This window comes from Hippocampus guttulatus, chromosome 3 (genome assembly GCF_054856545.1).
Source record: "Hippocampus guttulatus isolate MCC_2025c chromosome 3, RoL_Hgut_1.0, whole genome shotgun sequence".
Classification (NCBI taxonomy): domain Eukaryota; kingdom Metazoa; phylum Chordata; class Actinopteri; order Syngnathiformes; family Syngnathidae; genus Hippocampus; species Hippocampus guttulatus.
In genome coordinates, this window is record NC_141263.1 from 13980178 (window position 1) to 14004989 (window position 24812).

Consider the following 24812-nt stretch of genomic DNA (forward strand, 5'->3'; position numbering starts at 1 on the left):
CACATCACATGACCTAAATTGTCAAAATTGCGCTGCTGCAACGCATATGTGTTATGCGAGGTTGCAGTGACATTTGCACCAAATTTTCATTTGTGTGGGATTATTGTAATTTGGTGGTATAATATTCACAATAAGAAAAAGTGGATCTAGTCGAAATATATAGCTCATTTTGTCATCTGCGTCTTCTGCAATAACAAGTTGAAATTGATGTGTTGATCGGCCTAACATTGCAAAACGTCTGAATACCTTGTGACATTCTGATAAAAGAAATAATACAAATTATTATTATTCATAATAATAATAATGATAATAATAATAATACATTTTATTGATAGTTTTCCCCGGGTGAGTTTTCCCCCCTTCTAACATTTATTAACCTGCATTGTTTTTTTTAAATATGTTTTTTAATTTTATATTTATTGTTATCACAAATAATAATAGTTGACAAATAAATTATTGATGGTCAAAAACAAAATACTACAAAGAAAATGTGGCTGCTTATGTAAGCATGATGAAGCAGAGCATGACTAGATAGTCATGAAATTCTTATAACGATTTACAGATTAGAAATAGGTGGATACACTGTGAGGTTCTTGTGTGGCTAACTTTGGACTTTATAGAAATAGACAATTGCCAGAAATAATCTTAAACACTGGAATCCTTTTTAACCACGCCTCTGGCGAAATCAGGAAAACAGCTCTTTCGGGTTCTCCCTTATAACAGCTGCCGCTGTTGTGAAAGCGCTATATAAATCAGCATGTATTGTATTGTATTGTATTTTACATTATCCATCATTTTTTCATCATGCAGGGCTGATGCACCATTGAAACGTTTTGGTTGGGGTATTCTATTGTGTGGGGAGTACAGTATTGGTGTTATTGGACTTCTGCCGTTTGTCTATGATGCTAAATCCACCAGGAGCTTCACCCTAGCACCGAGAGAGCGAGCCAATGTCCTTCTGGGGAAGAATGCATTCCAGAAGAGATATGAATAGCGACAAGAGCCGGTGATAAAGTGAAGAAAGAAAACGATAAAGTGAAGAAAGAAAAAGGACTCTTGGGATAGCAGAATTGAGCCATGCCCCCTGGATGTGTGTGTTACTCCCCAGTGAACAAACGACCGGCTGTAGAAAAAGTGCAGTTGCTTGCTTACATTCAAACTGGTTTTGTGAGTGAACGATGTCATGCATACTGTGATCGCGAGATTAAGATCTCAGTTTCTCAGCATCCTCTTGCATGACAACTAAATCTATATTTTAATTAGAAAGTAATATTCTATTGATTGTATTTATGTACATAATCCTGTTGAAAGAAGAATCAGTGCACTCGTTGATCAGAATTATATTGGCTTGTCCCCAATTAGGCCATAGAGCTCCTTCAAAAGAGGGTAAAGGAATTTTTAAACGAAGAAGCACTGGTCACCATTTTAGGTGGGTTCTACGATCATCACCAAACCAGTGGGGGCAGCATTTTACTAAAACTGCTCAATGTGATGACATTCTATTCGAAGAAGAGGGACGAGCAATGGCGGCGGACTTATCTGTAAACAGTTACGTTCGGTTTATGAACGTGTTGTCAAAATAATTGTTTCTTGAGCAGCCACGCAGGCTTGCTGATTTTAGAAAAAAACATCCCACTTTGAGCATTTTGTCGTTTTTTCCCTGTCAGGGCTGGTAGCTAACCAGCTAGCAGGGGATCGCCACGCTTTGGTAAGTTTCATGGTACTTCATTGTCACGAATGTCATATACAGTATGATTGAACGTCGGCTCCTCAGTACACAATACGTTTCATCATAGGTTGTATTAGACTTAAATCATTCATTATCCCTCGCAGATAATGGATGACGATGATTCAATGCATAGATTGGAGGGGACCAATTCAAAAATCGAAGTTGGAGGACTGATAGTCAAGAAGAAGAGCGCGGCTGCAGATCATGTTTTCCGGGCACCGACCCCGCGCACCTCTCTGCTGGGCTTGGATCTGCTGGCGGCACAGAAAAGGAAAGAGCGAGAGAGTAAAGAATTGAGTGAAGCTGGTGGCGAGGACGGAACTAGAAAAAAATCCAGGGTTTCCTCATACAAGGACTGGGAGGAAAGCAAAAGTGATTCTGGTTCTGATGATGAAGATGATGAGAAGAATGGACAGGATAAAAAAGAGAAGTAAGTGCAAATCAAATACTGTTTTAATTAAACCTGAGCCATTGTTGTCTCATGTGATGCTTAAATAGAATCAACTGAACTATCATAATTTAAATTAGGAAACTTGTAACCTTATAAAAAAACACAACAAAAAAACCCCACTGTTAAACCTCTTGTGATAATTGCACAAATTGAAATGGGCAATATAATCAAAGGAAGGAAAACTTTGAACATCAAATGTTCAACCTGTAAATGACTATATAAGTAATCCTTTTCTTTTCACATGCCAGCAGGAAATACCGTACCAGTGGCTCAGAGACTCCCTCCAGTCCTGGAGGAGTCAGTGAGGAGTTCCGTCGCCGACACGAGCAGAGAGAAAAAGACAGACGTGAGCAGGGTGTCTACATCTCCTCGAAAGATGACGGGAACAGAAACAAAGATAAGAACAGAGATCGGCGGAGTGAAAATGGTGATTCCAAAAAGAAATCTTATATATATTTTTTCTGATTCTCAGCTTTTAGCTGTGATGCTAACATTTCTTTTTCTTGTCGAATACACCAGAGGGCAGTTTCAGCAGCCGCTCAGAGCGTTTGCACCGCAGTGAGCGGAGTGAGCGCTCACAGAGAGATGGCTGGTCAGATCGCATCAGCCGGGGTAGCAGGCGGGATGAACCGCAAACCCCGCAACAACGTCCGAGAGGTAGATTTTGTTTGTCGTCTTCTCATTTTTCGCACTTGATGTGTGCAATATTGCAAAATATTTATGATGATGGAAAGCAACATGAGCATTCATTTGACCTTGATGTCCAGCTTAAGGTCCATGTAATAAGCGCTCATTGTCCTCACCAGTAAGACAATTCGTCTCACTAATAAATTGACTAGGGTGCACCAATAGAATGACTGTGTCTTACTAGTGCTAGTGAAGCACTAGTGCCTAACAGAATTTTATAAGGTCACGAGTATTAACATGTACCACACAGCTGTCAACTGTTTCAGTTCTGCCTCTCGAGTAAGGTGTGGTTGTCCTCCTAGAATGCCAAAGTTGTCTTAATAGTGAGGACAATCAGCATTCTAGTGGATGGGCCTAAAACTGGAATTCAAGGATAGCAAATCCTATAAATGCTGAAACGACTTTCCATATACAGTATACATTACTGTAAAGATGCACTTGTGCAATTGACAAAAAAACTGACTGGGCTGTTCGACATTTGCATCAACAATAATGCTGATATTATTTTAACTGAGTAGAAAAATGGCATACTCCTTCCCAAAATTGAGGATACAGTAGCTGGTATATAAATTCCATTCACGATATAAAATGACGACAATTATAAGCCTCCCTATTATGGACAACATACTGAAAACAAGAAGATAGTTTGAAAGATTTTTTTTCTTCTTCAAAACAGATGGTTCTACGCCTTCCCGCTCCAACTGGGAAGAAGATGACAGTGGCTATGTCAGTTCACGGCATTCCCAGTGGGAGTCTCCCTCCCCTGCGCCTTCTGCAAGAGAATCGGATCGCTCGGAGCGTAGTCGGCACTCTGGCCGGGAGAGCGAAAGAAGAGACAGGTAGACATTTATTATATTGAAATTGTGTGGTCGTGATGATGCATCTTGTAGTGGTTTGTATAAAATGTTGTACACTCGATTATTATTTATTGTTTCTTTTTTTCCAACCCTTGGGTGAGGGTTATTATCACATGATGCCTAAATCTTTTACAGTGTCATATCTGCTCTAATTTCAGGTCAGTGAGAGGCCGCTACGCTGACAATACACCCCTCCCCACCCCATCCTACAAGTACAACGAGTGGGCCAATGACAGAAAGCATTTAGGTTCCACACCTCGTTTATCCCAAGGAAAAGGTAACAAATATCCACCCCCTCAATAACCGCAATAGAGTGAAAGTTCAATAGTATGGTAAATGTGTCTTCCAAACCATTTTTAATTTGAAAGCTTCCTTACTAGAGTACCGTACTCCCTTTGGTTATTGTAGGTAAAAAAGACGGTGGGACTGGAATTTCATTTGACAATGAAGATGAGAAAGAGCAGTGGGAAGAAGATCAAAAGGTTGGCTTATTGCTATATCTTGTAATCATGTTTTCTTCTTTAGGGATGCACTGATACCACTTGTAACAGTACAAGTAATTCAATTTGAGTACTCAACCATACCAAGTATTGATACTTTGCGATTTTGTGTTGTGGTTGAGGTGAAAGTGTGTTTTATTATTGTCAAATAATATTTTTTAAAAAAACAAACGTTTCTTGAACATTGCATAGGGTTCACTCAAATATAACACTTTTGAGAGTAACAACTTGTCATGACTGCCATTTTAACATCCATCTGCATGATTTGGGATCTGTCTTGCCTCGCACTTATAACCTCTCACACAAAGCATTTTAGTTCTAAAATGAACTTGGCAAGACGGCTCAAGTGATGCATCATCACACCATCGCTTGAAGTGTTTTCTTTCAGCCCATACCTGGAAGTCATAGTCGAGCTTGTGAAGCGGTATTGACGTTGTAGTATCAGAGCACTTTTAAGCGTATGAGTACAGCCGTACAGTATCAGTTGCATCCCTTACCGATAACGCTACATATACAGTATACATTGTAAATTGCTCAAAGTCTCCACTTCCAATTCACCCACTGTTTTCAGCAAGCCGACAGAGACTGGTACATGATGGACGAAGGCTACGATGAGTTCCACAACCCTTTCACTTCCACGTCTGATGAATATATCAAGAAGAGAGAGCAGATTCTTCAGAAGCAGACTCAGAAACGAATATCCGCCCAGAAACGTCAAATCAACGAGGTACCTTACCGAGCGCGTGTTTATTTTGTTCTGTCTCACTAACGGGGCTATGATTCTGTGTTAACAGGACAACGAGCGATGGGAGACCAACCGCATGTTGACAAGCGGGGTGGTGCAGCGGTTGGAGGTGGACGAAGACTTTGAGGAGGACAATGCTACAAAGGTTCACTTGCTGGTTCACAATTTGGTCCCTCCATTCTTGGATGGAAGAATAGTGTTCACCAAACAGGTAGAACACAATTGGCTGAACTTCACATAATGGAAACAAGCGACATATTTAAACATTTTGACTTCTAAGTGTGTTTGCCTTGTCACCGCAGCCAGAACCCATCATCCCCGTGAAAGACGCCACCTCTGACTTGGCCATCATCTCCCGCAAGGGCAGTCAGCTCGTTCGTAAACACCGTGAGCAGAAAGAACGCAAAAAGGTTGGCTGCTAACAAAGACCGTAACACAAAAATGGGAGCATGAATGTGTAACCAACACAAGAGCATTGGTTACGCATTTATTATAACGTGGTGTCCCCATCTACTTTTGTACTGTGACTCAAGACTATCAGGTGTGTGTGTGTTGAGATGTTAAATCAGCATAGCATCACAGGTAAATATGTTTTCAGGCACAGCACAAACATTGGGAACTGGCAGGCACTAAGCTGGGGGACATCATGGGCATCCAGAAGAAAGAAGACGATGCTTCTGGAGGTCAAGTGGTTGGCGAGGATGGCAAAGTAGACTACAGGTCTGTCTTTATGGCAGTTTTTTATTTTTGCGTTTCACAACGTAGTGACCACGTCTCACTCACAGAGCCGTGGTGTCCATTTGTTGAACCATTCATATTCATTTCAATGTGGTCTCCTTTCCCTTGGCTCTGTAGAGCAGAGCAGAAGTTTGCAGATCACATGAAAGAAAAAAGTGAGGCCAGCAGTGAGTTTGCTAAGAAGAAAAGCATTCTGGAGCAGAGACAGTACTTGCCTATTTTTGCTGTGAGGCAGCAGCTTCTTAACATCATAAGGTACACATTCACTTATAGACACTTTTCTTCATAGATTAAATTCTTTGATAGAAGTTCTGTGGTCAGCTATGTCTTTCTGCCCTTGTAGGGACAACAGCATTGTGATTGTTGTTGGCGAAACAGGCAGTGGGAAAACTACTCAGCTAACGCAGTACCTCCATGAGGATGGCTATACCAGCTATGGCATGGTGGGCTGTACCCAGCCCCGCAGAGTAGCCGCCATGAGTGTGGCCAAGAGGGTCAGCGAGGAGATAGGCACCAATCTCGGAGAAGAGGTAAACCAAACTACCACGCCACTCCATATAAGCAAGGCAAATACACCATGCCCTTTCATTGCCCTCGATTCCCATAAGTAAGTAAGTAAGTCCAAAAGGAATAGCTTGAAGACTACAAATGATACAGTATATTGTCTATTAAGGAATAAGATAACCTTTATTTGTCCCCAATGGGGCAAATTTGCAGACTACAGCAGCAAGATTGGTCAAAAATTGTCATCACTGTTTAACTTGTAGGCAGCCTGGTGGTTTTGGGTTTGAATCTCGGCTGCGGTGTTTGCATGTTACCCCCCCCCCCCCCCCCCCTCCCCCACGTTTTCTAAATATGCCAACTTCCTCCCACGTTCCAAAGTGCTGTTGGGTTTAAATTGTCCATAGGTGTGAATGTGAACATGAGTCGTCGTCTATCTATATGCGCCCTGCAATGAGCAGGCCACCAGTCCATGGTGAGGCGTTCGCTGCGATAGTCTCGAGCTCACCCACTTTGAGAATGGGGAAAATGGGGAGAAAAGCTGTCTGGAAAAGGGTGTCTGACCTTTCATAAGCAAGGGAACACTGTCACCTAGTGGAAGAGGATGGATGTGTTGTAGCATGTCAACCGAATAGAAATTAGTCTTATGTAACCCGCAGGTGGGCTATGCAATTCGTTTTGAGGACTGCACATGTGAGAAAACGATGATCAAGTACATGACGGATGGTATCCTGCTCAGAGAGTCACTGAGGGAGTCCGACCTGGACCACTACAGCGCTGTCATCATGGACGAAGCTCATGAACGTTCCTTGAACACTGACGTGCTGTTTGGTTTGCTCCGTGAGGTTAGTTCCCTTGTCCCAAGCCTGCTTTGTTTGGAACACATGAAGACGTCATGAACATCACGATTCATTTTCTCTTCTTTTTTTTGTCTATGCTACCAGGTTGTTTCTCGGCGCACAGACTTGAAACTTATTGTCACTTCAGCAACAATGGACTCGGACAAATTTGCAGCGTTTTTCGGCAACGTGCCTATATTCAACATTCCGGGAAGAACATTTCCAGTGGACATTTTGTTTAGCAAGGTACGTCTACTTTTGCCTTTTGTTCTATAACCACTGCAATGATCGATTGGCATGTTTTTGGGATTTTTGTTTGGTGGTGTTTAGACTCCTCAGGAGGACTACGTGGAGGCAGCAGTGAAACAGACCCTGCAGATCCACCTCAGCGGGTTGATCGGCGACATCCTCATCTTCATGCCGGGTCAGGAGGATATTGAAGTGAGGGACAAGGCGGCAGTTCCAAAAAATTGATGATTAGAATATTGTGGATTAATTCAGTTTCATGTTATATTTTAACCCAATTCCATTGAAGTTAGGACATTTTGTCGAACATAAATACAAACACAATACATATATTTTAATACACTACAAAGACAAGATATTTAATGTTCAAACTGAAAAGCATTTGTTTTGTTTGTGTTTTTGTTTTTGCAAATAATAATGTAGAATTTTATGGCCTCAACATGTTCGTAAAAAAGCTTGGACAGGTGGGAAAAAAAAGACTGACAAAGTTGAAGAATGCTCATCAAACACCTGTTTAGAACATGCCACAGATGAGCAGACTGACTGGGAACAGGTGGGTACCATGATTGGGTACAAAAGGACCTTCCCTGAATTGCTCAATCATTCAGGAGCACAGATGGGGCGAGGTTCACTTCTGTGTGAGGAAATAGGCCAACTATTTAAGGACAACCTTCCTCAACCTACGATTGCAAGCAATTGAGGGATTTCATCATCTATGGTCCATAATATCACCAAAAGCTTCAGAGAATCTGGAGAAATGCATGTAAGCGGCAAGCCCAAAAACCGACAATGAACGCCCGTGACCTTTAACCCCGCAGGCCACTTTGCATTTAAAAAAAAACACGACATCATTGTGTAAAGGAAATCACATGTGCTCAGGAACACTTCAGAAAACCAGTGTCAGTAAATACAGCTCAGTGCCACATCCGTAAGTGCAGCCTAAAGCTCTACGATGCAAAGCAAAAGCCATTTATCAACAACACCCCAGAAATGCTGCTGGCTTCTCAGGGGCCGAGCTCATCTAAAATGGACGGATGCAAAATGGAAAAATGCTCTGTGGTCTGACGAGTCCACGTTCCTAATTGTTTTTGGAAATTGTGGACGTCGTGTCCTCCGGGGCCAAAGAGGAAAAGAACCACCCGGACGGGTATGGGCACAAAGTTCAAAAGCCAGCATCTCTGATGCTGTGGGGCTGTGTTAGTGCCAATGGCATGGGTAACTTACACATCTGTGAAGGCACCATTAATGCTGAAAGGTACATACAGAAGTTGTGGTATATGATAAATGTGTCCATCCTTGTTCTTGTAGGTAACATCAGATCAGATTGTGGAGCGACTGGAAGATTTGGATAACGCTCCTGCTCTGGCTGTGCTACCCATTTACTCCCAGCTGCCCTCGGACCTGCAGGCCAAAATTTTCCAGAAGGTTTCTTTTAATTTGTCTCTCTCTCTTGCATGTTTTTGTTTGTTGAGTGACTTTTCCTTATATTGGATTGGTGCAGTGGAGACTAGTGCTTAAACACGCTCACCCCCATTGCTTTTCTTTGCCCGCTCAGGCCCCAGACGGTGTTCGGAAATGTATTGTTGCTACAAACATAGCAGAGACTTCCCTCACTGTGGATGGTATCATGTTTGTTGTGGATGCTGGATACTGCAAACTCAAGGTATTCCTCCGCTTCCAACAGCTCGTAATTACAATACTCCTCTGACGTAACAGGCGATGTTACAAGTCGTTTAACACCCATTGAACAGGTGTTCAATCCTCGCATTGGAATGGATGCTCTACAAGTATATCCCATCAGCCAGGCAAATGCGAACCAGCGTGCTGGCAGAGCAGGCCGTACAGGACCGGGGCAGTGTTACAGGTATTCCGTTTGTTTGTTGACACTGACGAGATGTGATTAGCACTTATTCATGATATAATTCAAACCTCCCTTTCCACCCAGGCTGTATACTCAGAGTGCCTATAAGAATGAGATGCTGACCACCACCATCCCGGAGATTCAGAGGACCAACCTGGCCAATGTGGTCCTGCTGTTGAAGTCGCTGGGTGTTCAGGATTTACTCCTTTTCCACTTCATGGACCCGCCACCCGAAGACAACATGCTCAACTCCATGTACCAGCTTTGGATCCTGGGAGCGCTCGATAACACTGGTGCGTGAAATGGGTTGTTTCACTGACATTCGAAAAAGGTGCCATTCACATTGAGTCTTGCTTATATCGGAATCTCACATTTAAACCGTCCTTTGATTACTGTCGGTTGATATTAAGGTGAAAAATAGCTTGCCAAAGAGATGAATTGTTCCAGTTGGTATTAAAAATGCCTTATTTGGAGGGGTTAAGGTTGGTCGAGTTGACGTCTTAAGCATTTAGCGGCATCTAGTGGTGACTTTGCAGATTACCTCCAACACATATATTCCTTTTTCATATCCGACCGCATTCTCATCCCTGCTTTTCCAAATGGTGTCCCTAAGGTATTTGGACGTTTTGACATTTTCAGAATGCCATTCCTGTGACTGTAACATGACCGGGGACCTGCTCAGGCTTCACACATGAGGCTAAAATGTCATCATTCAGCCTCATTTTGAGCTCAAACTAAATTCCTGTAACTGTACTATGCATTTGATCATATCTTTCTGCTTGGACCTCCGTCATTCATGGCCCTCATATAAAAGCTGCATCTGCAAACAAGTCTTGATGAGCTCGTTGCAGATTTGGCCAGTAAAGTCATTTCCAGGTAACCGATCCAGTGTTTTATTCAACTGGCCGGGCCTCACCTCTGTCTCACCCTGAGCCGTACTGCAAGGATTTAGGGATTTGGGGATAAGGAAGGACTTTTGATGATTCCTTGTATGGTGTGTTAACAGCAGATTACCTCTGATTAAGTTTTACCTGCCCCAAACTGGCTGCTCCGCTTCTCCCTCAGTGTAAGCTTCTTAGACTCTGTCACCTAATCATCCAAATCAGAGCTGGCAACGTTTTTTGATCTCGCTCCTTTTTTCCTAGTCTTGAGTATTCGGAACAGTCAGTAGTTCACCCCCATCTTGTACGCTGACAGAAAAAAAAGTGCCATTTTGTGCTGGCTTCTCATGCTAGCAGGCGTTTGATGGAAAAGAAGCTTATATCTCACCTTGAACATTAAATTATTCTTTATGTATGACTTAATTACCATGCTTTTAGGTTCTTTGACGCCAACTGGCCGAATGATGGTGGAATTTCCCCTCGACCCGGCATTGTCCAAGATGCTGATTGTGTCCTGTGACATGGGCTGCAGCGCCGATATCCTCATCATCGTTTCCATGCTGTCGGTGCCGGCCATCTTTTACAGACCAAAGGTATGACCCAGTCATCTTTTAGACAATTTATGTATATTTATATTATATAAATATTTGTTTTTCATAGTGTTGCCGTCGGACAGAATCCTTTTGTGTCCAAATGTGGTCAATTTCATATTTGTGCACAAATGGATGCAATTGGTTTGTCCCCACGTCAGCTTTTGCTTTTATGCGTTATCAATGGCTTGTGAACAAATCTATTCATAAAAATTGCGTGTTGCTATTTTGAATCAATGGCAGACTCCTCGCACGACAGTTTCCAAAACTGTGGCTTTTCAGGAGCCCCCCAAAAACGGCATGCTTGTTCTATCGTCAAAGCGAGCAGCCATTTTCAACCCTTTAGACTGGTCAATCTTTCATAAAATTAACAAATACCCGTGGGCTGACAAATAGTGTAGATTTACAAAAATATATTCCATTTACCAAATGGTTACATAGGAGGTTTTGCTAGTTATCCCACATTTTTAAAACTATATATATATATTTTTTTTTAAAATATGAAGAGCAAAGGTGGCATCATGCACCAAAAGTAAATTGGGGATGATGTCATGGCATCAAGTATTTAATAAATTGTTTTGATCTCATCTTAATGCTCCTCAAAGCACCTTGGAGGCATATTTGTTTGTGAGGTACCATCCGGTGTTTCGGCCTTTGATATTATGTAATCTTTCATCTAATGTAACATAAATGCATGTAATTTTGTAGTTTAATTACGCTTGGACTCCTTTAACATTTATTTTTTAGTCATTGTATGCTTTTGAATGACAGACGGCATTAGACATATTCTAGTCTAATACAGTTTGAACAAATATAGGAGACTACTTACTAATATATAAATACGCCATGCGTGTGTGTGTATTTGCAGGGTCGCGAGGAGGAGAGCGACCAGGTCAGGGAGAAGTTTTCCGTGCCAGAGAGTGACCACCTGACTTACCTTAACGTCTACACGCAGTGGAAAAACAACAATTACTCCAGCATCTGGTGCAACGATCACTTCATTCACACCAAGGCGATGCGCAAGGTTACACATGACTCCCACTCACTCCGATGACAATGGCTGCACACCGACCTCACGCGCGAACGTGTTTTGCAATTTGTGCAGAAGATTTGTATTAAGAGCGGTACAGTAACAGCTGTGCTCCCAAGTTTCATTATTTAGAGGTTATAATTGTGTGTTTTGGGGCAATTTCCTCCAAAAGAGCCAGGAACTTCAAGGCTAGTTGAGCTGGTCGGTTGTTTCTAAATGACTATTTGGTGTAAGGTTGACAGAACAAATCTGTCAATTATGCTAAAGTGAGGTACAATGTCCTACGCCAGGTGCGTGAGGTGCGCTCTCAATTAAAAGACATCATGGTGCAGCAGAGGATGAACTTAATGTCCTGCGGTTCAGACTGGGACATCATCAGGAAGTGCATATGTGCTGCTTACTTCCACCAGGCTGCCAAGCTCAAGGTATGTCTCTTGTTTTCGACTTGATAAGTGGCCAGTGTACAGGCAAGGTAATGACACAGCAGTGGTGATAAAACCTCCCAACGAAAAGCTCGAAGGTCTGAGGGAGTTGAAAACTTTGCACATTATGAATAACCAGTGCCATGCGTTTGCTCTCAGGGCATTGGCGAATACGTGAATGTGAGAACGGGCATGCCATGTCACCTTCACCCGACCAGCTCCCTGTTTGGTATGGGCTACACTCCGGACTACATCATCTACCATGAGCTGGTCATGACTACCAAGGTGAAATCTCTAAACTATGGAAGGGATGAAAAGTCCTTATCACGGGTGATGTGCTTTTTGAACACCTTGTTTTGTCTTGTAGGAGTACATGCAGTGTGTAACTGCAGTGGATGGCGAGTGGCTGGCAGAACTGGGGCCCATGTTTTACAGCATCAAGCACGCTGGGAGAAGCAGACAGGTAAGAGAAAACAAAGTAACTGCTAGATTTGTGCTGGCCCTTTTTTTTGCCAATTATAAGAAGCTTACACCAGCCACTTTCACACATCTTTGGTGTGAGTTATTTGGCAAGGCAGCTTTATTTATATAGCACATTTCATACACACGGTAACTCAATGTGCTTCACATAATTAAAAGAACAACATTTCAACACATTTACAAAAAAATAAAATCAGTTAAGAGATTTAGATGCAATGTAAAGAAAACGTAGCAAGGTATTCCGAGCCTATTTTGGGGGTCGTTTTGAAGACTTTCTTGCTTCATTTGTGAGCCTGCTTCAAAATATTAGACAGAGCAGTCTTGGTGCATGAGAATCATTCATCTATCCATTTTCTCATCTGCTTATCCTCACAAGGGTCGAGGGCGTGCTGGAGCCTATCCCAGCCGTCTTTGGGCAGTAGCTGGGGGACACCCTGAACTGGTTGCCAGCCAATTGCAGGGCACTCAGAGACGAAACAACCATTCACGCTCACACTCACACCTAGGGACAATTTAGAGTGTTCAATCAGCCTGGCGTGCATGTTTTTGGAATGTGGGAGGAAACCAGAGTACCCAGAAAACCCACGCAGGCACGGGGAGAACATGCAAACTCCACACAGGGAGGCCACAGCCAGAATTGCACCCTGCACGTCTGCACTGTGAGGCTGGCGTGCTAACCAGTCACCCACCGTGCCGCCCGCATGACAATCAGCTGTAGCAATAAACCTGCTTTTTTAACTAGGAGTACTTCTAATCGGTCTTCCCAAAGTAGTAAAAGCTTCAGAGGGGGATCAAAACCGTCCCCGTTTCCCTTTTATCAGTGCTTCCAATTGTTCTTCTTATCGCATATGTCACCTCCAGGAAAACCGTCGGCGGGCCAAGGAGGAAATCAACAACATGGAAGAGGAGATGGCGTTGGCTCAGGAGCAGCTACGAAGCCGCCGTGAGGAGCAGGAGAGGAAGAGCACTGGCAATGTGAAGTAAGTGGCCAACGCTGCCGCCACATCAATGGTTGCGCATAGCCCCCCTCCCCTGCCACCCAGCACCCACGTCTCCACCCCCACCCCCCATCCCCCTTCTCACCTCCCTATTCTTTATGCACCGCAGAGATAGAACAGTTTCATTTAGCTACTTCGCCGCCAGGCCGTATCTCCACCCCTCCCTCTCCTCTAACTGTCTCACTCTTCATGATGAGCTTTTCTCACCTCTGGTCCCCGCAGACGAGACAAAAAGAAATAATATTGACTCCTGGCTGACCCCCATTACCGCAGCAATTTAAATTGGGCCACAACAGAGCGCAGAAAGCGGGGGAACCTTCATTTTCAAATTAGAGACAAAAATTAATTTCACACCCATTCCCGAGCTTTACAGAGAGAAATACACTTTTAAAGACAGATTTTAAAACGAACTTTATTGTTAATTAATACGCCGGTTTATCTACATTTGTGTGACCATGCCGGTGTGAAATCTGCGGTAAAAAATCACACTGGAGGAAAGGGATTAGAATGAGATTTAGGCAGCAAGTGACTGCGGTCTTGGCAGCCTTCATTGTGACCACCTCCTAATTCTTTGTACGACTGCTGCCGAGCACACTTCACGTCTTCATGCAACTACAGAAGAGGTGGGAGTTTATTTATTTATTTATTTTTTTAAATCACCGCTTAACTGAAAAGTTCATTTCCTGAAACTGGTGTTTCCCAACCTTTATTGAGCCAAGGCACATATTTTATTTACATGAGAAAAACCCCACAGCACATCGCCAAACCAAATCCAAAACAAATTTCTCCTGATATCAGGATGAACTCTTTTAATTTGCTTCCAGTTTCACTTACACACAGTGGAAATACAACAATTGTCTTGCAGTCATCCTCTCACCTTCCTCTCATACTTCTCACCCCTTCTGTCATCTCATGGTAAACATTGAGCTCAGGCTCATTCTACATCACTGGCATAGCTAGATGAGATAAGATACATTATTTGTCCCAAATAAGAATTTCCTGTCAATTAATCGAAAATGGATAAAGAAAATTTGTACTCATATAGTAGCATGATAAGAATACTCAACATAATAAAATCATTTCAACATTTGTGGCCAATTTCACTCCTGTCCAGCAGGTGGCAGTGCATTACAACGATGTTCGTTCGTGTCTACTGCATTATCATTATTGATAGAATAGCATTCCAAGTTACAAAATCAGCATATGCTGTGCCAAAAAACAAGGACCGACTTTTTGTTGTTTTTTCAGCCGATGGTCTGACTTTTGTTTCATGTTGTGGATCAAAAGAAAAAGGTCAACATATTTGAGATACCCAGTACGTGCTTTTCCTTGTACGGTGATGTTGTCCTTCTGTCAAAGGGCCATGTTTTGACACCTGTCATGAATGACCGTGATAGGCAAAAATATTGGATTTGCACTGATTTCTTCTATGGCCCATGCTTTATCCACAAAGTCAGTTTCAAATTGGCCAAGTGATCTTTGAGCTATATAAATCAGCATGTATTGTATTGTATTGTATTGTATTATATGATGGAAAATGGGTTAGAAACGCATGTGAAAAGCTTTCATTCTGCTCCAACTCAGCCGACTGCCCTGATTAACGTGCTATGCTACAAACCATATTTTTCCACAAATAAATCTTTGGGTCATATTTCAACTGTTATGGCGCAGTTTTTATTCAAGCCCAACCGATTAATTGGTTGGCCAATTTAATTGGCCGATAGTAGCTCTTTTAAAATGGAGGGTCGGGGGAATCAACTTTTAAACACATTAACACATTTTAGCAAAAGACAAAGATGGACAATTAAACAACCCTAGCCTCAAAAAATAGCACAAAAGATTTTTGTCTCTGTTATGAAGTTAAATACTAAAGCACAACGTATTGTAAAACTGGCAAATGTTCTGCTTGTAATTAATGGATTTTAAAAGTATTTATTTTAGTCATTATAGTTTTTGTAATTAATTGTCTGATTAATCGCTTATCAGAATTTTACTCCACCAAAGATTGAATTATCGACCTAAAAAAAAAAAATCTGTATCAGCTGGGCCCTTGTTTTTAAACCTGATGCTCTTCTTGACCATTAGCTGGAAACTGAACCCATGCGAGCTACACGAAAAGGCACACACACACTACACGACATTATCCATGTTCTTGTGCCATAAAAAGTGCTCAGCAGCATGCTCGTAATTTGGCATTGGTAAATTTGCCAATGAGCGGATCATTTGTGGGGAGCCCATCCTCGTTATTTTCTAAAGAAACTCGTGTGCTCTGACAAGACCGTATATTCTAAAAATAATTGTTTGAGCACCATCTTGTGGCATCTTGGTACCACGCAACTATGTCAAACTGTGGGGAGGAGCTTCAATTAGAAACAGCATAGCCTTGTCGAATAAGAAAAAAAGTGGTTTGGCTCCATCCTGTGGCATTTTCAGAGAATTACATTTTGGGGTGGACCAGTTCAGGGTGCACCCCGCCTCTCGTCCAAAGTCAGCTGGGATCAGCTGCTGCTCACATTTGCCCCTAGTAAGTGCTTTAGAAAATGAATGGATCGATAAATTCAAAGCATTTTGGTGTGCAGTTACAGTATACTGCCTTTGAGCCCCACCCCCAAATTTAATTACAATGACATGCATTTTCGTAACAAATGTCTTTCTTTTACTCGTAGCTTTTGTTGTATGGAATTCTATTAAAGTCTCATGAGAAGAGGCTTGTCTGTGTGGGCTTGTCAAGGGTCTGTGATTAAAGAAGATGGATGACGCTCTCAGAGTGAGGCTTCCATCCTCTCGTTCTTTCACTTTCATCACTCCCTGATGGCAATCATGCTCTCGTGTCTTTTTCTCTGGCCAGTCTTGCAGTGATCCTCTCACCTTCCTCTCATTCTTCTCACACCTCTTCCTCCTCTTATTGCCCAGCGGTTGAGGTCCCCATGCAAAACTTCTGTCTTTTCTCTGCTTTAGGTCGTTGAGAATATGCACGCCGGGGAGACGTGAAGAGGCCCCCATGACACCCCGACGCACCCCTTCCCGATTTGGATTGTGAAACACCTTCTGGAGGGTCATCTCAGACCTACATCACGGGAGCCAGCAGCACCCGCAGTTCATGTACAGGCCACTAGGGAGAGAACTTGTATAAGACAAACCCCGTCAAAAGGTTCTCTCCCTCCTTTTTTTTTCTTTTTAAAATGAGCTCCTTCAGTGAAAAAATCAGGATGGCTACAGCGTGAGGTTACTGTGTATTGACTACAATAATTATCTTAAAAAAAAAAGAAAATGGCATGTCCTTGAGGGCATTTGGGAGCCACATCCATTTAAATCTCTCCATTCGTTAGATGATCTGATCTAGTTTCCGTGTTGGCCGTCTTTGAGTCCTCGTATTGACCACGTTCTGCGTTGTCATAAAGAGCTCCTCCACACATTCAAGTACTATTCACATTGTACTTGTGCCACAAGTGTGGTCACACTTGTTTTGTCGCGTTCAGTTACCTTTGCCTACTCTTATTTTTTTTTAACCTTGTTTTTACTACGTGAAAAAGCTTTGCAACACCTCCACAACAGATTAAACGTCAACAATGTTATATTCACGCTGACAGTAGTTTTTCACTTTCTTGTTTGGATGACTTTGGGAACATGACGCACACAAACTCAACATGGAGTGCTCCAGATGAACTGGCTGTTTGTAACTCCACATCCTGGTGAAGGTCTTTTTCTTTACTTTTGTTTTGAACATGGTGATTAACCAACGGAGTTTCAATCATTTATTTAAAGTGGAACAATAAATGTTGCTATTTTTTATAATTCAAAGTGGTTTAAGTTTTAATCCTGGAGACAATCGCACCTACGGATAATTTTAGTCTTAACCTATCATAGGTGTTTTTGAAATGTGAGCGGAAGCGCACACAAGCGCAGGGAGAATGCGCAAGCTCAGCATTGTTGACTAGCTTAAGGCCTTTTTATTCTCCACTTGGCTTTTCTTGGTGATCACTGCAAGACTGGGAAAAGGGATGTTAGTGTTCTGGTGCATGCTTAGCCATATTTGCTTGAACACTTTGCCTACTGGTTGGGCTATTGCTATCAGCACTCTGATATCACTCAGCCAACGCTCTCCTGGATGTGTTGTCTGACGTCACAGCAACACTGCGTTCTGTTGCCACGCACTATGACGTTAGATTAGTGCCACAATCATGAGCACAAAATGGGATCTTTTGAAAACCAAAGCATGTATGAGCACACATGTTTTATGCACGCAAAAATGTTTTTTGCTTGGACGCCAGATTAGATTTTGTAGAAAAGCTACATTTGTCAGTTGTTTTCCACGCGCTCGCTCAAAATGGTTTTCCTCCCTTAATTGCTTCAACTCGCTCACTCGTGCTCAACTTTGCATTCTCCTACGATTGCTCAGCTTAACAAAGCGTTACAATGTGTTACAAAATCAACTAATCATAAATCCACTAATGAATAAAGGAAATCCGCTGGGGGGTTGGGGGGATACAATAATATTCTTTTACTGTAAAACGTCAAGTTCTTCAGAAAACACTGATAAACATGAAGTCTGCGTTTTCCCTGACAAACTCATTAACTTCCTTTAGTAACTTATCTTACTTAATGAAAGTAAGGGAATATACTGTAGTCATGTGAGGGGGTGGGGGAAAGCGATCCGCGGGTGCCAAATTGCGAGCATTCTGGGTATTTACTGTAATCGGATCTTCTCTTTGCAATTGGTTTGGCATCGAAACATTTTTTTTTGTTTTTTGGGGGGTGGAGTGGGGGGAAGCCAACTACTGTTCTTTCTTGAAAAATGCTTATTGGTCGTTTATCCCCGTTTTTTTCCCCCTGTTTGTTTGTTTTTGTTTTGAGGCGGTGCTCCAAAATCATCATGTGATTTTGGCGATGCAATTATTCTGCCAGACTACGACTACTGAACCATGCCTTTTGCACTGGAAACACAAAAGCTCTCAAATTGTTCCCACAACATTGGAAGAGTACAATTGTCAATCATGTCTATCAGAGGAAGAAAGGAGGTCATTTGTTAATTGATCAATTGATAGATAATTAATAATTGATTCAAAGATGCTTTATTTTCTATATATTGTGACTGCATTGATGACAATATATAGAATGGTTGTTCCTGCAGCGATGACCAAGCGGAGGCGGGTGGGTGAAGCGGATCAGGGAGAAAACAAAGCCTCGGTCCGTCATCCGCCATGCAAAGATCTCGCACATCTCCGCGAGCCATGTGAGCCTTTGAAGCTCCTCGGCTGCAAAAGATGCCGATGAGCTCAAGATGAAGGACTTGCCTCCATGAGGGCGGATCATGTGTGGACCTCGATGTAAATCTTCAGGTCAGAAGACTGTTGAACAAAAAGGGTGCATGACGCTATGTAGTGCGCTGACACTTCTTGATGTCTCCCAACTGATACCTCTGAAGTGGCATGCATCTATTTGGACAAAAAAAAAACGGATGGCGCGCTTGTCTTTCCCTCAAGGTGTCTTTTTCCCACCGGCCCTTTCTTGTTGTCCCCTGATTGGCTGTCTGTAGCTTGCGCTCATGCAAATAAGCATGATTATGAGGGGCCCCCTCCCTCCATTCTCCCAGTGGACTTGATTGAGAATGGCAGGCGAAAGCGAAGATAAAATGGACTGCACCAACTTTAATGAGACAAACGCGAGCTCACGGGCTGACATTTGGAAATAGCTCATGTGAATGACATCGTCAGCAGTCACCTTTTCCCAAAGCTCTCCGCAAGGAGTCCCCTGTAATGATGAAGGGAATTAAGATGGGCCGTGGGGGCGGCCTGGATAGAAACGCGAGGATTAGGGCGGAAGGCCACACCTCTTCAATCGGCTCGTCTGTCACATCTGGAAAAAAACACATCGCACATTAGACTTGCCTTCTTTACAAATCATCATTGTCTAGCGGCAACTCTGGGTGTTCACAAATGTGGTCGATTTCACATTTTTCACAAATCGATACTATTGGTCTGTTTCTATGTTATATAATTTTCCCTTATAGTTCGTTTTGTTTTTCAAATTCACTTAGTTTGAATTCATTTTTACCGCAAGCATGATAGTACGTATATGTTATTTTTGCAACATTGATTTGTTTTAGTTCAGTTTTTATTAGCTTCAGTGTTCGATTTTTCTTTTTTAGCACAGTATTTGTGAAGTGCAAGAAAAAACACGTCACAATAAGTATTGTGTCGTACAACCTCAACAAAAATACAATTTAAAAAATGCATTTACTTACGAACAGATCAACAACCAAGGAATTTGTAATCCCCCCCCCCCCCCCCCCCACAAGGGTCGCGGGCATGCTGGAGCCCATATTCCAGCTGGCTTCCGGCAATAGGCGGGGCGCACCCCGAACCAGTTGACAGACAATCTTGACAACCAGCCACAAAACAAATACAGGTACTGTATAACATTTCACAGAATTTGATGTGCAATAAGTGCAGTGTGAAATACTGCTGCGAAGGTTTGATTAGATGCTGCACAAGATATAGTGAAAGAATGAATAAATGATATCTGTATGATTTTGTTAACTTGTTAACTAACCCGCAGCGGCTCCTCTTGTTTTATGTTGAGAGGGAAGAAATTTCATCTGTGCTGTATGTTGCACATACAGTACATTTGACAATAAAGTTTATCCAATCCAATCTAGCTTGCGCCCGTTTTTAATTTATTTTTGTTCACCAAAATGTGTTTTCTCGACTTCCTGAAAATTTGTGATTTTGGAGATGCGAGGATTGCGCCCAACGGCGACGAAATCTAATACCCCCAAGAGCACAAGTGAGACTGATGAGACAACATCAAGGCATCAAGTGCTGTTTTAATTAACTGCTGTAGTGCGCAGAAGGAGACATTTTCTGGTCTCGTCACTCCCGCATCGGTTTTGTTGGCTGTAAATGAAGAGCCTTCTGGGACGCAATTACAATACAAGGCTGCATTAGGAACACAGCAGGCCCGATGGAAACTTCAGCCCCCCTTGTCACCCAGCAGGAGTCGGCCTTCAGTTGATTGAATTTTCAAAGGTACATGCACCCAGTACAAAAAAAAAAAAAAAAAACACTTTCCTGCCCACATGTGGTTTATGACTGAAACTGAAACAAGGCAGCCATGTACAGCTTTTGTTTGTACAGTGTTTCAAGCAGGGGGCGGGCAAATTATGGCATTCCGACCGAGCACATTTGAATCCTTTTGTGTTTGCTGCAAGAAAAAAAAAAAGCAAAACCCGATTAATTAAAACGTCCGAGTCAGCAGAGGCATCTGGCCCGGATTCGGCATGAAGCTGGCACAGCTGGCCTTGAGTCGGCACTGGCATAATGCATGTGGGCCGAACACGGCCCAGGAGTGGCAAAGGAGGCACTGGCTTGACTCTGGCAAACCAGATGAGGGCCAGTTGTGGAGTGAAGTATTTGGGCCAGAAATCAATTTACAACTCCGGCCCGTACATGGCCAGCCAGTATTGAGCCACCCTTAAATGCAGTTTCAGATTTATTTTTTCAACACACAGCCTTGTTTTACAATTGCACACCGATGTGGAATTCCATTCATCACACACACACACACACACACACACACGCGCGCGCGTGCGGTTCAATCAGGCTCGCAGGATAATTTAAAAATGCAAAAAATGCAAAAAAGACAATTAATATTTTTAATAAGGTGCGATTCATTGAGTATCCGCTAGGGGACACTGTTTTGACCAGAGAAGAAGACAACAGCAGCCTCAGTCCGTCACTGAGACAGACCCATGACAGCAGACGCTATCAATAGCACTCTCACATTTACACATTTAATAGCACTCTCCTTAGTTTGTAAGGTGTAGGCAGGGATTACATTTGGAATTTATATGCACGTGTAAATGGTTTAAAAATTCCTTTCTTTATAAATCTTGTTTAATCATAAAGTGCATTACTATATTTTTCAATGCCAATTACTTGTTAAAGTTTGTACAATCAATGGGATCAGTTGCAATGCATGTATGTGAATGATAAAAGTAAATTGCACATAATTGAAGGAAATGTAAGGTGCTTCATGAAATGTTTTGTAAAAGACACGTTCATTAAATTTCAACATTTTCCAAATGTTCTTGTGCTTCTTTATACCAAAATAAAGGAAAGACATATTGTTTTGGTTGTTTATAGCAAAGTATGGTATCATTTTAATGGCCCGGCCCACTTGACATCTACCGAGGCCGTATGTGGCCCACCATGTGAAATGAGTTTGACACCAGTGATGTATAGTAAGGCGTTTTGGATGAAAAAATCGACCATGTATAGTAAGGCGTTTTTAGCCGAAAAAAACGACCATGTATAGTAAGGCGTTTTTAGCCGAAAAAACCCCGACTGTGTATAGTAAGGTGTTTTTAACCGAAAAAAATGACCATGTATAGTAAGGCCTTTTTCGACGAAAAAAGACAACCATGTATAGGAAGGCATTTTTGGACGAAATTTTTGGCCGAAAAAAACGACCATGTATAGTAAGGCGTTTTTGACCGAAAAAAAACGACCATGTATAGTAAGGAATTTTTAGCCGAAAAAAAACGACCATGTAAGGCGTTTTTAGATGGGAAAAAACGACCATGTATTATAAGGCGTTTTTAGCCGAAAAAAACGACCATGTATATATAGTAAGGCATTTTTGGACGAAATTTTTAGCCGAAAAAAACGACCATGTATAGTAAGGCATTTTTAGCCGAAAAAAACGACCATGTATAGTAAGGAATTTTTAGCCGAAAAAAAACGACCATGTATCGTAAGGCGTTTTGGGATGAAAAAAAACGACCATGTATAGTAAGGCATTTTTGGACAAAATTTTTAGCCGAAAAAAACGACCATGTATAGGAAGGTGTTTTTACCCGAAAAAAACGACCATGTACAGTAAGGCGTTTTTAGCCGAAAAAAACGACCATGTATAGTAAGGCGTTTTTGACCGAAAAAAACCCCGACCATGTACAGTAAGGCATTTTTGGACGAAATTTTTAGCCGAAAAAAACGACCATGTATATAGTAAGGCGTTTTTAGCCGAAAAACAACGACCGTGTATAGTAAGGCGTTTTTAGCCGAAAAAAACGTCCATGTATAGTAAGGCGTTTTTGACCGAAAAAAACGACGATGTATAGTAAGGCGTTTTTACCCGAAAAAAAAAACGACCAAAACGTAAGGCGTTTTTGGCTGAAAAAACGACGATGTATAGTAAGGCATTTTTGGATGAAAATTTTAGCCGAAAAAAACGACCATATATAGTAAGGCGTTTTTAGCCGAAAAAAACCCGACTGTGTATAGTAAGGTGTTTTTAACCGAAAAAAATGACCATGTATAGTAAGGCCTTTTTCGACGAAAAAAACAACCATGTATAGGAAGGCATTTTTGGACGAAATTTTTGGCCGAAAAAAACGACCATGTATAGTAAGGCATTTTTAGCCGAAAAAAAAAGACCATGTATAGTAAGGAATTTTTAGCCGAAAAAAACAACTATGTATGTAAGGTGTTTATAGCAGAAAAAAAACGACCATGTATCGTAAGGCGTTTTTGGACCAAATTTTTAGCCGAAAAAAACGACAATGTAGTAAGGCGTTTTTGGACGAAGTTTTTAGCCGAAAAAAACGACCGTGTATAGTAAGGCGTTTTTAGCCGAAAAAAATGACCAAAACGTAAGGCGTTTTTGGCCGAAAAAACGACCATGTATAGTAAGACATTTTTGGACGAAAATTTTAGCCGAAAAAAACGACCATATATAGTAAGGCGTTTTTAGCCGAAAAAAAACGACCATGTATAGTAAGGCATTTTTAGCCGAAAAAAACAACCATGTATGTAAGGCGTTTTTGGACCAAATTTTTAGCCGAAAAAACGACCATGTATAGTAAGGCGTTTTTGGACGAAGTTTTTAGCCGAAAAAAACGACCATGTATCGTAATGCGTTTTTGGACCAAATTTTTAGCCGAAAAAACGACCATGTATAGTAAGGCGTTTTTGGACGAAGTTTTTAGCCGAAAAAAACGACCATGTATAGTAAGGCGTTTTTAACCGAAAAAAACGACCAAAACATAAGGCGTTTTTGGCCGAAAAAAATGACCATGTATATAGTAAGGCATTTTTGGACGAAATAAACGACCATGTATATATAGTAAGGCGTTTTTAGCCGAAAAAAATGACCATGTATAGTAAGGCGTTTTTGACCGAAAAAAACGACCATGTATAGTAAGGCGTTTTTGACCGAAAAAAACGACCATGTATAGTAAGGCGTTTTTAACCGAAAAAAAAACGACCAAAACGTAAGGCGTTTTTGGCCGAAAAAACGAGCATGTATAGTAAGGCATTTTTGGACGAAAATTTTAGCCGAAAAAAACGACCATATATAGTAAGGCGTTTTTAGCCGAAAAAAAACGACCATGGCATTTTTTTTTTTTACCATTAGGAAGGCATTTTTGGACAAAATTTTTAGCCGAAAAAAACGACCATGTATATATAGTAAGGCGTTTTTAGCCGAAAAAAATGACCATGTATAGTAAGGCGTTTTTAGACGAAAAAAACGACCAAAACGTAAGGCGTTTTTCGCCGAAAAAACGACCATGTATAGTAAGGCATTTTTAGCTGAAAAAAACAACCATGTATGTCAGGCGTTTTTAGCAGAAAAAAACCGACCATGTATCGTAATGCCTTTTTGGACGAAAAAAAACGACCATGTATAGTAAGGCATTTTTGGACAAAATTTTTAGCTGAAAAAAACGACCATGTATAGTAAGGCGTTTTTAGCCGAAAAAAAACGACCATGTATAGTAAGGCCTTTTTGGTCGAAATTTTTAGCCGAAAAAAATGACCATGTATAGTAAGGCATTTTTAGCCGAAAAAAACAACCATGTATGTAAGGCGTTTTTAGCAGAAAAAAAACGACCATGTATCGTAAGGCGTTTTTGGACCAAATTTTTAGCCGAAAAAAAACGACCATGTGTCGTAAGCCGTTTTTAGCCGAAAAAAACGACCATGTATAGTAAGGCGTTTTTGGACAAAGTTTTTAGCCGAAAAAAACGACCATGTATAGTAAGGCATTTTTGGACAAAATTTTTAGCCGAAAAAAAACGACCATGTATAGGAAGGTGGTTTTACCCGAAAAAAACGACCATGTACAGTAAGCCGTTTTTAGCCAAAAAAAAAACGACCATGTATAGTAAGATGTTTTTAGCCGAAAAAAATGACCATGCCTTTTTGGACGAAAAAAAACGACCATGTATAGCAAGGCATTTTTGGACGAAATTTTT

At 41.6% G+C, this 24812-nt stretch overlaps 1 protein-coding gene and 1 long non-coding RNA gene across 6 annotated transcripts in view; one reads left to right on the plus strand and one right to left on the minus strand.

The window, feature by feature from the left end:
- The first annotated feature begins 742 nt into the window (after positions 1-742).
- dhx38 (DEAH (Asp-Glu-Ala-His) box polypeptide 38) lies at positions 743-17356 on the plus strand. Of its 2 annotated transcripts, none has more exons than XM_086106939.1 (27): positions 743-1708; positions 1834-2159; positions 2432-2607; positions 2700-2837; positions 3544-3706; positions 3883-4001; positions 4133-4206; positions 4796-4951; positions 5019-5180; positions 5272-5379; positions 5568-5689; positions 5825-5962; positions 6051-6237; positions 6868-7053; positions 7153-7293; positions 7378-7488; positions 8602-8718; positions 8849-8956; positions 9045-9157; positions 9239-9447; positions 10474-10628; positions 11494-11649; positions 11946-12080; positions 12237-12362; positions 12445-12540; positions 13419-13537; positions 16514-17356. In XM_086106939.1, exons 2-27 carry the CDS (start codon positions 1837-1839, stop codon positions 16593-16595), a joined length of 3720 nt encoding a protein of 1239 aa, XP_085963065.1. In that variant the 5' UTR covers positions 743-1708; positions 1834-1836; the 3' UTR covers positions 16596-17356. The 2 variants fall into 2 exon arrangements, with proteins under 2 accessions (XP_085963065.1, XP_085963064.1); XM_086106938.1 differs by having other exon boundaries at positions 744-1708; positions 2429-2607.
- Positions 17357-18581: 1225 nt separating this feature from the next.
- The window catches only part of LOC147207575 (uncharacterized), a 141752-nt gene continuing 135521 nt past the window's right edge, over positions 18582-24812 (minus strand). For 3 of the 4 annotated variants that reach the window (XR_015100432.1, XR_015100433.1, XR_015100429.1), the window contains one exon: positions 18582-19411. This is a non-coding gene — a long non-coding RNA (uncharacterized LOC147207575). The remainder of the gene's footprint in view (positions 19412-24812) is intronic. The other variant, XR_015100430.1, reaches the window with a different exon arrangement.